Raw genomic sequence first — 14,702 nt, forward strand, 5'->3', positions numbered from 1 at the left:
CAAAAGGTTAATTGACTGCCTAGGATGGTGCCTTAGGTGACTGTTCGGTTCTCTTAGACTGAGAACGTGATCCTTTCATGTTAACAATAAAGTAGCTTTCAAAGATTAGATTCTGAATATTTTCCTGTTCACTTTCTTGAATCACAGGGATAAAAGTCACCGGTGGCCATGGGGTCTGAGAAGTTAATCAGCTCGTGGATTTGAGGCCTGCACCCTGCAGTTAGAAATTACAGTTGGCAGTGACGACTATAATTTTGTCATTTGTCTATGGCAGGATTGGCTCCTAGAAACTGGTGTTGTTAGTGACATCTAGTGGATCTGGAATGAAGTTCCGTGGCCTATCAATTGTTCCATTAATTGTGGTTGTGGAACCAGTATTTAGAAGAAACTCTGTTTTCATAGTGGCGGTGTTCTAAAATGTATTCCGTGTAATCCAGTTTGGTGTGTCTAAAGTTCAAAAGGCGTACTGAAACTTAATTGACTTTTTCTTCCCATAGACAGAAGATCCAACCATGGAGCGCCCCTATACATTTAAGGATTTTCTCCTCAGACCAAGAAGGTGAGGCCTGAGGGAGTGTATGTATGTGTGTGTGGGGGGGGCCTATGTGTTTTAGCTGTTGGTTTTCTCTAAGGAAGATTCCATTTCTTCTCACAAAACAGTCACTGTAAATATTAAAGAAGTTGCCAAGTCATATCCTTTATAACCAATTTTCCTTCATTTTGCAGTCACAAATCTCGAGTTAAGGGATTTCTGCGATTGAAAATGGCTTATATGCCAAAAAACGGTGGTCAAGATGAGGAAAACAGTGAACAGAGGGATGACATGGAGGTAAGCTGCAGAGCTTCAGGGCTTCATCTGTTTTCCTAAAATCATAGTAATATTTTATTCTGAGACTTTGAGACTTTGTAATTTACAGAAATAAAAATCTAAAAAGCTTTATATATAGGAAAACGTGCAGTGACTCTGTGTCTTTGATAATCTAATAGTCACTTATTTTAGTAAATTTTAGTAAAGAGAAAACATTTTATATTGCAGCATGACTAATTGAAGAGGTCCCTCCTTCGGTTTCCCTCCTTAAAATGCTGTATGCACTGAGAGCCACACCCCTCTGTACAATTCTCCTCACACACTCAATTCTGTTACTGCCTTGGGCTTTCCATTTAACACTTGGAATTGCCTCAAAGTGGATAAAAGTATTGGAACATCTTTCCCAAGTTCCTTCTTCCTTTGGCACACAGGTGATAGCGTGCATTGAAAAAGCCCTCCTCCAGAAATGCCAGTTGGGGATTCGCTGTCCGGGGGGAATTTTCTTTTTTGCCTCCTTGACAAAGTTGCCTTTTAACATTCTAGTCGCCTTCCGATACCGTGGGTCCCATTGACCCTGCTCACTCCTCAACCTTAGTCAACACTGTTTTGTTAGACAGATTCTCATATTCTGAAAATGTCCGTTGCACAGGCCTCTCTATGGCTTAGTTCCACATCTGTTTGCAGCTGTCTTATGTACGTGATGTGTGAACGATGTGTTGTGGGCACATTAGCCAAACCCCCCTCAGACCAAGAGGTCATATTTCCAGGCAGCATTTCATGTGTGGACTTTCATCTTTCTGTGAAGGGGAGGAAGTGGGTGGTAAGCCCTTGTGAATGTTAAAATTTCGTAAGCACAGCAACAGATATTTATCTCCAATCCAAGTAATTTTTTACACACTTCTATCCTTCCAACTGCAGTAACCAAGTAACCAATGAATTACTTAATTTTCCAGTGACTTTACTAGGGGATATTAGGAAAGAAATACTTAATGCCTAAAATATGCATTGCAAAATGTAGCTCTCACTGCTTAGTATGAAGTCTGTTTATGTGAGGTCACAAGAGTGGAGGGCATAAGTAGAAGGCAGCAGCTTCCCCACATCATCCAGCTCCCAAGAGTGCAGTAGATGGGGGTCTTTGCCTCCTCCAGAAGCCAGCTCAGGGCCATCCTCCCTAAGGATTCGTGGAGCCCTGTGCCTCCTGGTCACAGCCCCCCACACACTGCCATGCACAATGTGACTAATCTTCCCAGCTCCCTTTTACCTGATGTAGATGCTGAAAAGACAGCAACTGTCACAGAACACATGTACTGCAGTGGCACTGCTTCGCACGGGCCCAGAGGCTTTCAAGTCAAAATTGCAAATAGGACATAGGAAAAGAGGATTAACGTGACTGACTAGGTAACTCGACAGGCTGTATCCAAGTCTACTTGCTCCCTGGGTGTAGTCCTCTTAGAAGGCAGTGCAGTTAATCAGTAGTTGCTCAAAATATTTTTGAAATTTCTAGCCTAGATTTTTGCTTTGGGGGAGAGGAGGTGTCAGTTTAAGTGTAGCACATGAAACCTGCACGAGCTAAGGTACAAAGGAGCAAGGAAGAAAGGTGCAGAGTGTCTTGGCTTTGTCTTTTTTTTTTTTTTTTTGCCTCCTAAGAATCTGTGTCTGCATCCATTTAATTTTATTCCACAGCATGGGTGGGAAGTTGTTGACTCCAATGACTCGGCCTCTCAGCACCAGGAGGAGCTTCCGCCTCCCCCCCTACCCCCTGGGTGGGAAGAAAAAGTGGACAACTTAGGCCGCACTTACTACGTCAACCACAACAACAGGACTACGCAGTGGCACCGCCCCAGCTTAATGTAAGTCGTCTACGTGGTCAGCAGTGGGTGCCATGCTCTGCTGGCTTGGGGGCACACGGGCAGCGGCCAGGTGGGAAATCTGAGGTCAGTTGAAGGATGTGGTTGTGTAGGAGATCCCTCTTCATTGACAGCATGGGAGCCAGTCAGAATCAGTGTGTGCTAAGGAAGTTCTTGCTCTGTATCACATCCTGCTACTTAAAATATGAAAGGAGTGATGATTTATTTTATATGTCTTCTGTAGACTTATGAACTAGAAATAGAAAGCAGGGGTATTTTTCCTAGATTTATCCCATGTTAGCTGATATTGTTTCTTCTTTAGCTTCCTCTCTTGCCTGACTCAGAGTGGAAAACAGCAAGAAAATTGGCTTAGCAGTTTTCTGCTTCCTTTAATTTTTAATTTTTTATTCCCTTTAATTATTTGACCTGGAAACCCTCTCAAAAACTTTTTTTTCCCTTTCTGAGAATTTTTTACATCACCACCTTGATATAATTAGAAACACATGCGAGGGTTGCAAAGTCAGAATTGGTAATTATTGTTTATTCTAATCCCTTACCAGCCTCGGGGATGCTGTGAACTGATTACTGCTTTGTTCACACAGCAATTTTTAGTTTGGAGATAGCAAATAAATGCTAGTAAAACCTCAACTACCATAAAGAAGGATATGAAGCAACTTGTTAAATCAACATATGGCATATGGCAAGACGTAAAGCCATTTAATATACAATAAAAGGCAAACGCAACGTGTGAAACTATCCTAGAAATCATGAGCTTCCTAGCAGCCAAAACAAGGAGGTAACTAACAATTATAGTTTTCAGTATGTACTGTGAGCAAATATATTAGATGAGGTATGTTTTCTTCAAACTAGAGTCTGAAAGAAATTTGCTAATGGTGTCCTTTAAACAAGTGGCATTAGCAATATGATGGATGATGTTCTGTGTTTTTTTTTTTAAAGATTTTAAAAAAAATTTCCCTCCCCTGCCCACCCCCCTCCCCCAGTTGTCTACCCTCTGTGTTCATTCACTGTGTGTTCTTCTGTGTCCACTTGTATTCTTGTCAGCGGCACAGGGACTCTCTGTCTCTTTTTGTTGGGTCAGCTCTCCGTGTGTATAGCACCACTCCTGGGCAAGCTGTGCTTTTTTTGCACAGGGTGACTCTCCTTGAGGGGTGCACTCCTTGCGCATGGGGGTCCCCTATGCGGGGGACACCCCTGCATGGTACAGCACTCCTTGTATGCATCAGGACTGCATGTGGGCCAGCTCCACACGGGTCAAGGAGGCCTGGGGTTTGAACCCTGGACCTCCCGTGTGGTAGGTGGATGCTCCATCCATTGAGTCACATCCACTTCCCGGATGATGTTCTTGATAACCATTTTATGTTCAAAAATTGCAGGTACTCTGCATATGACTCACTGCGTAGGGAAGGTCGTCGAGGGGCCTGGTACGGGTTTTCTTTGGTTTAGAGATAAAGCTTGCTGCATCTGCAGCAGCGAATAGCTGACTGTCCCTCGGTGCTCACATGAGTTCCTGTGAATACCAGTTGTCCCCAGTCTGCTTAGACGGCCCAGCCTGGGCCATCAGCTCCTTGCTCCCTAGCAGGCATCTGAAGGACAGCATAAATACCAGAAGACCCAGGCGATGCTGAACCCTTCTTTGTTGTCATATTTTTTCCATTGAAATAAAATGGAAATGGTTTGGTCCATCCTTCTTTAAAACTTATTTATTGTTGCTTATTTTATCTTTTCACACTCTTCTGTTGATACCCTTAGCTATAAAAACTACTGTAAGCCATTTAATTACTATTTGTAGTGAAAATGACTTTGGGCATCCTTTGGGCTTGGTTACATGTGATTAGAAGAAGAATCTTAGCAGCAGTAACCTCAGTTAAAGTGCTGTTCTCTAACTTTGCTAAACAACTAAGGAAAGATGTATCTGAAATGTACATTCAAACAGGAGTCAGAGTGTCTCAGAACCATGGAAAAAAAAATGACCAGTAGCAACCCCCGAAGGAAGAGATCAGAGCTAGTGTATATGTGGGAAAAACTTTCAACTTTATTAGTAATTAATTGTCAGGCATATTAAAGGCTGTTTTGGGGGGACAAATGGGGATAATTGCTATTTTCTCTACTGCACAGAGTTGTGAAACTCTTATTAGGGAGTTCCTGAGAAAAGTCTTATATTTTTTAAATGTACCATTGTTGACAGTCGTGTCCCCAAGAACCACACAGAAACAAAAGATATAACTTGTATAATGCTTGGCTCATCAGCTGTCCAGAACCCACAAGGAAAAAATGCAGTTCTTAATCCCAGTTGTAGTTCACATGTAGTTGAGGGGGAAGTTAGTGGCATGGCAACCCTGTCAAAGAGGTTGAGCCAAGAAGGACGTTAGCAGAACACTGAGAGAAATTAGAAAAGTGCCTCCCTATCGAAAGCATGGAGGAAAAAAAATTGTTTTCCACAATAAATCTCATCCCATCCGAGGGGTTTGAGGGTCTGAGGGCCTTTCTCCTTAACTTTTTTTGGTTTGGCCAGAGCTCTCAGGCCCCCCAAAATTATTTTTAAGAAGTTTTCTCATTCAAAAATAATTTTTTTCACACTCCAGCTTTCACAGAATGCTTTGGCACACTTTGAAAGAAGAAAAATTGCCATTGTAAAGAAGTGCCTTTTATTAAATGGCTGTACCTGCAGAAATCAAATAGTGATTGCCACGTGCTTTTATCAAATGGCTGTATCTGAAGAAATAGAATAGTGATTGCTTAAGAATAGTGATTGCCATGTGCTAAGCAAAGAGTTAAGATTATTCTAGGGACTCTCCGCTTCTGTCTAGTTGGCTGCAGTGGCTTGGCCTTCCTCTAGTCTTGTTCCCCAAACCCCAGTGCACTTAGAAATCTTCACTGACTTCCTCTTGTCTTCAGGGTCCCTCTCCACCCTTGTCTCTCACCAGACTTGCCACCCACAGTCGAGTCTATGGGTATAGTTTGTGTATGGCCCACTCATACTTAACTACTTTCACATTCCTTTTCTTTTTCTTATTTCTGGGCCCTATGAATGCATTAGTGCCCTCTGCACCTCTCCACCTCCCTACTCCCTACCCCACCAAAGAAACTTCTAGAACATGTCCCTTTCCCTGGCTTGCTTTTTGCTGTCCTCTGGGGAGCCCTGCCTCTTCTGTCCCCCAGGTCTAGTATAAGTGCCTTCTCGTGGCCCATCACACACAATATTCAAATGTCCTCTGTACGCAGGGGCCATGTTTTCTTATCCACAGGTATACATACCCCTAGTACCTGGCACAAAGTGTAGGAGCTCAGCAAAGATATTTTAAATGAATGAATGACTCTAAAAACGAGTCACTTCTGAAAGTGAGTAGAGGCACAGGATTTAGCATGCTAAGCCGGGTTCAAGTCTAGACTCAGAACATTGGAACTTTAGGTGTCCCTCTCGAGGCTGGTGGAGGTTTTAAAAACACCCCTAATTTACATTTTTCCTTCTATTTAAATGTAAGCTATAAAATTTTTCTGTGTAAAACCACACTTGTAAAAAAGCATAATGGGGAAGAAATCTTACTATGACATTGAGTAAATGAGGATGAACTTTTTAAACTCAAGCACCTGGTTTAACTTTTTTTATTAACTTTTTCTAAAACACTCTCCGTTTTTTCCTCACCTGATTTAATCATGCCTAGATAACTCAGGTCATCAGTACAGTCATTAGTGTATTTCAAATGTAAATGATTTGATACACTGATCTTAATTGGCACTGAACTTGATTTCTTGGTTATTTTATGGTTTTTCTTATCTCTCAACATTTGCATATTTCCCATGAAAGTCAAATGAGGAATATATATACAAGATTAATAATGGAAGAAAATACTGAAGTAGCAATTTTTAAAATTATTTCGTTGACCTCAATAAAATCATTTTTCTCATTTAATTTGTCAATTCAGAAATATTTTTAAATACTCATCTTCCCATTAGTGACCATTTAAACTCCTATTCAGTTTCAACAGACCATCTCATTCACTTAGTTAAATTCAAGCAGCTTCCCTACTGTGTACATTTTCATATTATCATGAAAGAACAACAACAACAAAAAACCCTGGTTGGAATTTCAAAATCAGAGTTATCTTGCTTCTTGTGCTTTTTGGTCATTTCTGGTTCACACTGATTACTGATTATTTGAGCTTGTTGGTTTTGAATGCTCCTTTAGTTTTTTCAATTGATCTTCTCAGAATAAAGGAATTTTGTGTACTTCTGAAAGATATAAGATGGAGGCATAGTATATTCTAAACCTTATTCATATAAATCTCTGAGAAGTACTTATAACAATTCGAGTATGTAGAAAGCATCTAGCATGCAGTGCTGAAATGTTAGCTGCTCAGCCTTGACTGAATTAAAAGCCACGGCCCACATTTCAATAACCTTTGGATTTAAAATATTTTCAAGTGAGGTCAGTCTTTATAGAGTGAAATTACTTCCATCTTCAATAAGAAGTGTAAGGGGGAAGAGGATGTGGCTCAAGCAATTGAGCACCTGTTTCCCACATGGGAGGTCCCAGGTTTGATTCCTGGTGCCTCCTAAAAGCAAAAACAAAGGATAAAATCAACTTGGGAGCTGATATGGCTCAGTAATTGAGCACCGGCTTCCCACTTCTGAGGTCCTGGGTTCAATCTCTGGCCCTGGTACCTTAAAAAAAAAAAGTATAAGAGGATCATTTTAGTAGTTAGGAGTTGGAGGGTAAGTCCTCAGTGCTGTTCCCCTCTTCTCACACCCCCTTGCCCTCCACGCTGCCCAGGGATGTGTCCTCTGAGTCTGACAACAACATCCGGCAGATAAACCAGGAGGCAGCACACCGACGGTTCCGCTCCCGCAGACACATCAGTGAGGATTTGGAGCCAGAGTCCACGGAAGGCGGAGAGGTCCCTGAGGTATGAACTCTCTGGGAGGCTTCCATGCTCTGTGCAGCTTCTTCTTTCCAGGATTTCCAAGTTGATTGTATGTCATAATTGTTTCTCTCAGAAAATAAAGATCAAGTTCTCAAAGCTAAATAACTTCCATTTGGATATTAATTTAGAAAGTGCTTATAAAACCTCTATATCATAAAAGGGAATGACATTATTTTTAGTATAGAAACGTAGAAGAAATCTTAAGGTATTTTCACTTCATAATTCATTTTTCCCCAGGGACTAACCGTAGCTCATTAAATGGCAGCATGTTTATTCCATCTGAGCCACTGAGTGTGCCCTGTAACTTGGGTGGGTATCAACAAGTTTTCACTGAATTGTTGGGATTTGTTCAAAGAGATTTATTACAGAGAAAATACAACTTTGGGTGACTAGAGATGTTTATAATTTCCCCTTGAATGCTTATGGTATGTTGCTGGAAAAAAATGGCAAATTAAACTATCAGTTTCCAAGTACCAGAACTACTATGATATTTAACAACTCTGTTTGCTACCTAGAAATCCATTTTTTTTAGGCATTTCGTTAGGAAGAGGATCATTCACACAAAGTTCCAGAGATCAAAATTGGAAAAGCAGAATGAATGATTCTCTACTACATTCATTGGAAGTTTCTTTATTTCAGTGTATAGTTATGATTTACAGCATCTGTGCTGCTTTTATTGTGAAAACTCGCAGATAGAGTAAAAGAAAAATCTGTAAAAATCATATATACTTTTTAACCGAGAATACTTTTTAACCGTGCATTAATTAACAAGTACTGGAAATTAGCCATTCCCCAGAGAAGTGGTATTGTCAAATGGTTAAGAGTACAGCCTCTGAGACCAGGCTACCTTGGTTCAAGTCCTGGCCCTCCCCTTACTATCTCTATTACTTTGGGCAAGTTACTCTCTGTGCCTCAGCTTCCTCACCTGTTAATTGGGAATAGTAGTCATAACCCTGTGGTTGTGGAGAAGATTGTGTGCCTCATAACCAGGGTTCAGTAAATGTTAATTATGGTAATCATAATGGTTCTTGTTTTTTGTTGGGGTGTGTGGGTGGATGTCTAGTTCCGGCATTCACCACAGTGTTCCATTCCTTGAAAGCCGTGGGAGACGATCTCAGAAGAAGTGAATCTCACTGGGGAATCCCTCAGCCTGGCTCTGCCCCCACCACCAGCCTCACCAGTCTCTCGGACCAGTCCTCAGGAGCTGTCAGAGGAGCTCAGCAGAAGACTGCAGATCACTCCAGATTCCAATGGGGAACAGTTCAGTGCTTTGATTGTAAGTAATGGTCTTGTTGGAAAGAGAAGTTGAGCAAATATTTTTATAGATTTTTGTTATTTTAAGAGACTTTTGTATGCAAATAATAACTTTGGGTCTTCTAGCTGCCAGATAAGTCTGACAAGTCCCAAAGCCCCTCCTTCCCCAGGAGAAGCAGGGCTATACCAAAATTAGCCCAAGCCATGCCACTCTTTCTTGATTTATAAAGAACTTGGGGAAATAAGATTCCACAACTTCTGTAGTTCTAACCTTGCAGAATTCCTTTTCCCCAGTCAAAAGCTCATAAATGGGACCTTTGTCACAAAGGCAGTGTGTCACATTAGGGCTTACCAGGATCCTTAAGTCGTACTCTGCATGCTTTCTTGTTCTCATTACACTGATGAGGTGTGATGTCTGAAGGACCCATTTGGTTGGAATGAGAAAGAGAAGATATCACCTACGTCCTAGAGTATGACTCCTTGAGAAATGTGGAATATGTGCCACTGATATCGGGGTAGAATCTAAACTTGGGTTCTCACCTATCAGAGAAGTTCCTTCCAGGGAGCTTCATAGGGGGGTGCAAAGCAGAATCGGCCCTGAAGACCTAAATGTAGCAGCTCTTCCATGTTTGACAAGGCAAAAATGTGCAGAAAAGCCCATAGAAAAAAATCTTGCCCATGCACAGAATTGAAAACAAATGCAGTCTTGATTTATCTAGATTTATTGAACTTAAATTATGGTAGTCACTGAAAATGGCATCCTTGAAAAAATAATATGGTATCAAATAATAAATGACAGGAGGACTGCATAAAGTGCAGAAGCAAGTAGCACTCATAACGAAAATTGTTACCCCTTCTGCTAATGGTGTTTTTATTTGGAAAGACAACATTAACCAATATTTACATGAGTTGCAGTGATTACTCAGTTAACATGTTTTATATTAAAACTCTATAAACCTTTTTCAAAAAGAGAAACACCACTGAGATGAAAACTTAGTACCAAAAGGACAGGAAAAATAGGTTTCACGTATGCATTATTTGAATTGGTAAGACTTGCTATGGGAAACAACATAAGCAATGAAGCCCTATATTCAAATTCTATCAAATAAAGGAGGAACTGCAAAAACCATAACAGTTGTACACCTTGAATCTACTAAGTGAAAAAAAAAAAAAACCATAATGTTCATCAGCATTAATATTAAGTTAGCATTTCTAGTTATTTGCATAAGGAGCGCCTGCATTTAATTATTCTATTTTTTTACACTTTAAAAAAAATTAAAGTTAATAGATCACAAAGAACGATACAATAAAAAACATAAGAGGTTCCCATATAACCCACTCCCCACCGCTCCACCCCCATCATTTTTGTAAAATTGTATTTTTTTTTTAAGATACATACATCTCAAAAAATGTTACCTGCATTTACTTATTCTAGATGCATGGAAGATCCTTGAGACCCGCATACAATACTGTATCAGTTTAAGAATGTTTTCTCCACATCTTGTAAAAACTGTTGAAGAGGAATGTCTAGGAAACAGAAGAATATGGGACTCTCCTCCAGTTTCAACTTATCAGGGTTACTGTATACTCAAAGACAGTGCCATGAACTGTAATAAAGAATGGTGCTTTTGCATTGAAAGAAACAGCATCCCATCGCCACCAGTCTTTTCATTGACTGTTTCCCATTTTACTTATTATTGCAAAATATTAAAAATTACTAAATGCTGCATACTTGTACCGTGGGTGATCCTGTTGGTATGGCCCCTGGGCTCCTGTGCATTCCTGACCCATTGCTGACCCCTGATTGGATCTATTGGGAACTCATACAAATACACACCAGATTGTTTCAGACTGGCCCCATTATTTTCCCTTGTTGCTGTTCTAAACTACATGAATTCTGCTCAGAAGCTAAAATTATGAATACTTGATCCTTCAGAAGAAGGGCAGGATTATATTTGAGATCCTCTGGATGCACAATCCAGCTGGTTCTCAGTCATGTGTGATAATATCCAATAAATGCTTAAAAATTTTACTGTCCTTTTTTCTCTATTTGTATCTTATAACTTCCCAAAACAGAATACAAGACCGATGGTGTCTTATTTCTGTTTTTAAATCAGCACTTTTGTGTTCTGGCTTCCTAATACTGTTTTGGCCGTTGGCTCTAAGCAAGAACCAATCAAGAGTCCAGTCTGCTAAGAGCACTGAGAATTAATGGAAGATAACTTGACTCTTTAAAGAATTAGTTCCATTGCTCTTGAAAAGATGACCTCTTAATAACGAAGAGCAGTGAATAGGATTGAGTGCTTTCTTTCTTAAAGTGTTGAAACGTGTTTTGAAGAACATGTTTCTTAGTGCTCTCTGTCCTTTCCCTTCTGTCTCCTTCAGCAGAGAGAGCCCTCCTCGAGGCTACGGTCCTGCAGTGTCACAGACGCGGTCGCGGAGCAGGCCCATCTTCCACCGGTAACCTACACTAATTTTCAGTCCTAAACTGACTTTTTCCGCTTTTATTTAAAATCACCTGGGCTGCTGAGAAGGAGTTTTTCCTGTGCCAATTCGTTCAACGTGTAAATGAGACATTTTAAAATTTCCTAGCAAATTGCCCAAAAACAGTAGATTTCTGATACCAAGAGTTATTGCCACTGAGATCTCCAAAATGCTAAAAACTACATTTCTTTAGTTTTTCACTCAAATGAATACCAATTCTGATGTTTCCTCGACATCAACTACTTGACTGAAAGGGTACAACTCTTTTTAAACTTCATTCAGTCTCTTAAGTTTTGCTCCAGTGACCTGTATTTTGAGAATAATATGGAATCCTGTTAAACAGGAAGAATTCTTCTGGTTTGGCAGCCAAATGCTCCTTTTAATTTACTAATGGCCTCAACCCTGAACCCCAGAAAGTCTCTGCACCCTCTCTTTAAAGGCAGCTCTACTAGCTAAAGAATTGGCTATCATTTGTTCCCAACTCTCCCTCTCTGTTTTAATATCAGCAAATGTGGAAGTAAGGGTTTTTTACATGTAGGACCTACATGTAAATAAATACTCAAATTGGAAGGCAGACCTGAACTGCCTGGGGAGATGTTTGGTGGACACATAGAAATTTTACATAAATTTATTTCTTCTTTTGGAAATGAAAATATTACATGGTTTCAGCATGCTCCATTCGATGTTTGGCCTTTACCAATTTTTTACTATTACTACTGCAAATCCTTGGTCATTTTTTGCACTAATATTTTATTATTATGTATGAATTTGGAACAAAGAAAAAAAGACTGGGCTTAGAGTTTTTGAAGTCACAGTGTCTTTCCTATCTTCATGTTTGCCTAGGTTTCATTTTTAATGTTTAAAAAACTAATGAGCACACCAGTCAGCTCAGCTATCAAAATAATCGCTTAAGTTGTGGCTCATACCAAGGGGGCCAGGTGGTAAAAACTTGACCAGCAAGTCTTTTCTCCGACGGCTTCAGTGTAGGCCTCCCCCAAAACAGGGTGATAATCAGCTACAATGAACCTGGTGGGATCCTTTTCAACCTCATGATCCTGTGATTTTCCTTGATGAATTAATGGCACTTTCTCTCCTTTGCAAAAGCATGTCAATTTTATTGCCCCAAAAAAGCTAACTTTCCTGAAAACAGATGATTCTTCTTTGCTTATATTCTATCAAGTTAAAAAAACAACTCACTGATCACCAGTGGCCTCTTACTTGACTTTTGAGTTTGGCAGATTTAAGAATCTGCTGATGATATAACAGTAGGGGCAAAACCATACTGTTTTTCTTTTTTCTTTACCTTTTTTTTTTTTTTTTTTTAATAAGACATCTCTCTTTATTGAGGTTGTCAATTGATTGTTTACCTAAATCCAGGATGCAACCTGAGCCGCCTCTGGGGGGCTGAGGGGGGTCCTGCTCCGTTTTCCTCTGGTCATCAGTGATGGCTCAGCTCTAATTGAATAGGGTGGACTTCAGGGAGCCTCATCTCATGCCCCCTGCCTTACTGCACCCCTGATTGACTAAGCAATGGGTCATCTCCCTATGTGCATTTTACTGATGTAAATTATCATTTAACAGCCCAGTGCCCCAGCTAGGAGAGCGCGCTCATCAACTGTCACGGGTGGTGAGGAGTCAACGGTAATGACCTGTTTCATCAGACATTGATGGCAAAACTCTGCGGGTTGATTTTAATACTTTATATAATGGTAGATAGACCTTTTTAAAAATAAGACCAGCTTCTTTGTGATACACAGCTACAGATGTTTCTTACTGTAAACATGTTCACGTTATTCAGAGGTATTAGGTAAAACCAAATAATTTTTAGTCCCATTTGGTTTTCATTAGGAATATTGCCAAGTTTTAAGTATGTTTAATTTGACCATTTGAAAGATATTTTTGCCTGTCATTATTTTTACTGATGATCAGCTTTTCCTTTCCTTGGTTAGAATAACTTGGTTGGAAAAATTTGGTTGAAAGATAATCAGAGAACCCAGAGGAATCACAAGTGATGGTGCACCTGAATTCCCAATTGTGTACAAATTGTCCTCTTGTCTGTTCCCACCCCATGCTTTTAGCACTGAATTAGATTTTCTGCATCACCAGCATGACCCCATGGTGACCTTTCTCTGCCACCAGGGGCTCTACTCACAGAACTGAACAAATGTTTGTATAAGGTGGGGGAGTGGGGGGATAATTAAGTTAAATGCTCTAGAAAAAAATTGTTTCCCTAATCCAAGTGTGTATTATTTTTATTATTCATTATTTTAAATAATGCATACTATTCATGTTTGTGCATAACTTAGATTCATCTATTTTAATTACTTTTTCTATTTAAACCCTAAATACAGGCTTATATTTTATGCTTTGAACTATAGCTATTTGAAGAATTTCCTTATTGTTTCCCCTTTGTTCTTTGTGTTTTAACTGCTTATTACTTGTGGTGAATAACTTTAAATACTTCTATAATTGCTGATTTTCTGTAGGATGTTGATGATTTAAAGAAACAGTTATAGCGTTAGTACTTATTACTTAGCATTGAACAGAGGAAAATCAAATTGGCAGTCAAGAGAAATCACAATTTAAGGTCTCGAGCTATTGTGGTGGGTGAGCCAGGCTCAGCCTCCACGAGAATTCAAGAAATTCTAAATGAACTGGCATAGTAATTTATCTGGTAGTAGCAGAGCTGCAAGGTGGACCTGAGATCATTTTTTGAAGTAATTTTAATAGGAATTTAGTACTGGTGAGCATCCTCTTTTTGTCATCTACTTTTGCATTTTATTGGTCTTGGAACCTGCTTTTAGTGTTGCAGTATTGTGGTAGCTGATGATATTCATCAACCAGGTGAACTGAATTACTGTCCCGGGGCTCCATGGCGAGGGGTACATGGCAGACAAACCGATCCATCCTGATGAGATGCTTCATGGTGCATACAGTAGCCCTTTTCTTGCCTTCTTGCCTGTACTTGCCCCCACTGGCCCCCAATCAATGAACTAAAAATAGAGGTTGGTTTTGGGTTTTGATTTTTAAAGCCTCGGAAGAAGTAGTTCCTAAATGTTGTCCCTGTACTCATGCTCTGCTTTCCATTTACCTGGTGATCTTTCGGTTGACAGGAGCACACGTATCTTATGGCTACCTTAGAAATTTCGGTGTGTTTTTAAAGTATCCCATGTGTTTCTCTCCCACCTCACAAAGCCTTTTACTTTCTCTTTTCCAGTTCCATCTACTACTGCATTTCCCCCCTCCTATATCTTCTCCGCATCCCCATCCATATCAACCCCACACTGAAGTGTGCTGACGTGTACTCTCTGACACTGTAGCTACCCTGGGATGGGTCATCTCCCACCTTCTTCTGCATTCACAAAT

General features: G+C 40.1%; 1 protein-coding gene across 15 annotated transcripts in view; it reads left to right on the forward strand.

Annotated features, from left to right (window-relative positions):
- NEDD4L (NEDD4 like E3 ubiquitin protein ligase) overlaps window positions 1-14,702 on the forward strand; it is a 334,138-nt gene that overhangs the window by 264,034 nt on the left and 55,402 nt on the right. For 9 of the 15 annotated variants that reach the window (XM_004447200.5, XM_058277800.2, XM_071208576.1 and 6 more), the window contains 6 exons: window positions 498-559; window positions 727-829; window positions 2,492-2,658; window positions 7,448-7,580; window positions 8,698-8,874; window positions 11,238-11,312. In XM_004447200.5, the coding sequence (XP_004447257.1) occupies window positions 498-559; window positions 727-829; window positions 2,492-2,658; window positions 7,448-7,580; window positions 8,698-8,874; window positions 11,238-11,312 (717 nt within the window). Of the gene's footprint in view, window positions 1-497; window positions 560-726; window positions 830-2,491; window positions 2,659-7,447; window positions 7,581-8,697; window positions 8,875-11,237; window positions 11,313-12,917; window positions 12,978-14,702 lie in introns of all 15 variants that reach the window. The other 6 variants (XM_004447198.5, XM_058277796.2, XM_004447194.5 and 3 more) reach the window with 2 other exon arrangements.

Source organism: Dasypus novemcinctus, chromosome 16 (genome assembly GCF_030445035.2).
Source record: "Dasypus novemcinctus isolate mDasNov1 chromosome 16, mDasNov1.1.hap2, whole genome shotgun sequence".
NCBI classification, from domain to species: domain Eukaryota; kingdom Metazoa; phylum Chordata; class Mammalia; order Cingulata; family Dasypodidae; genus Dasypus; species Dasypus novemcinctus.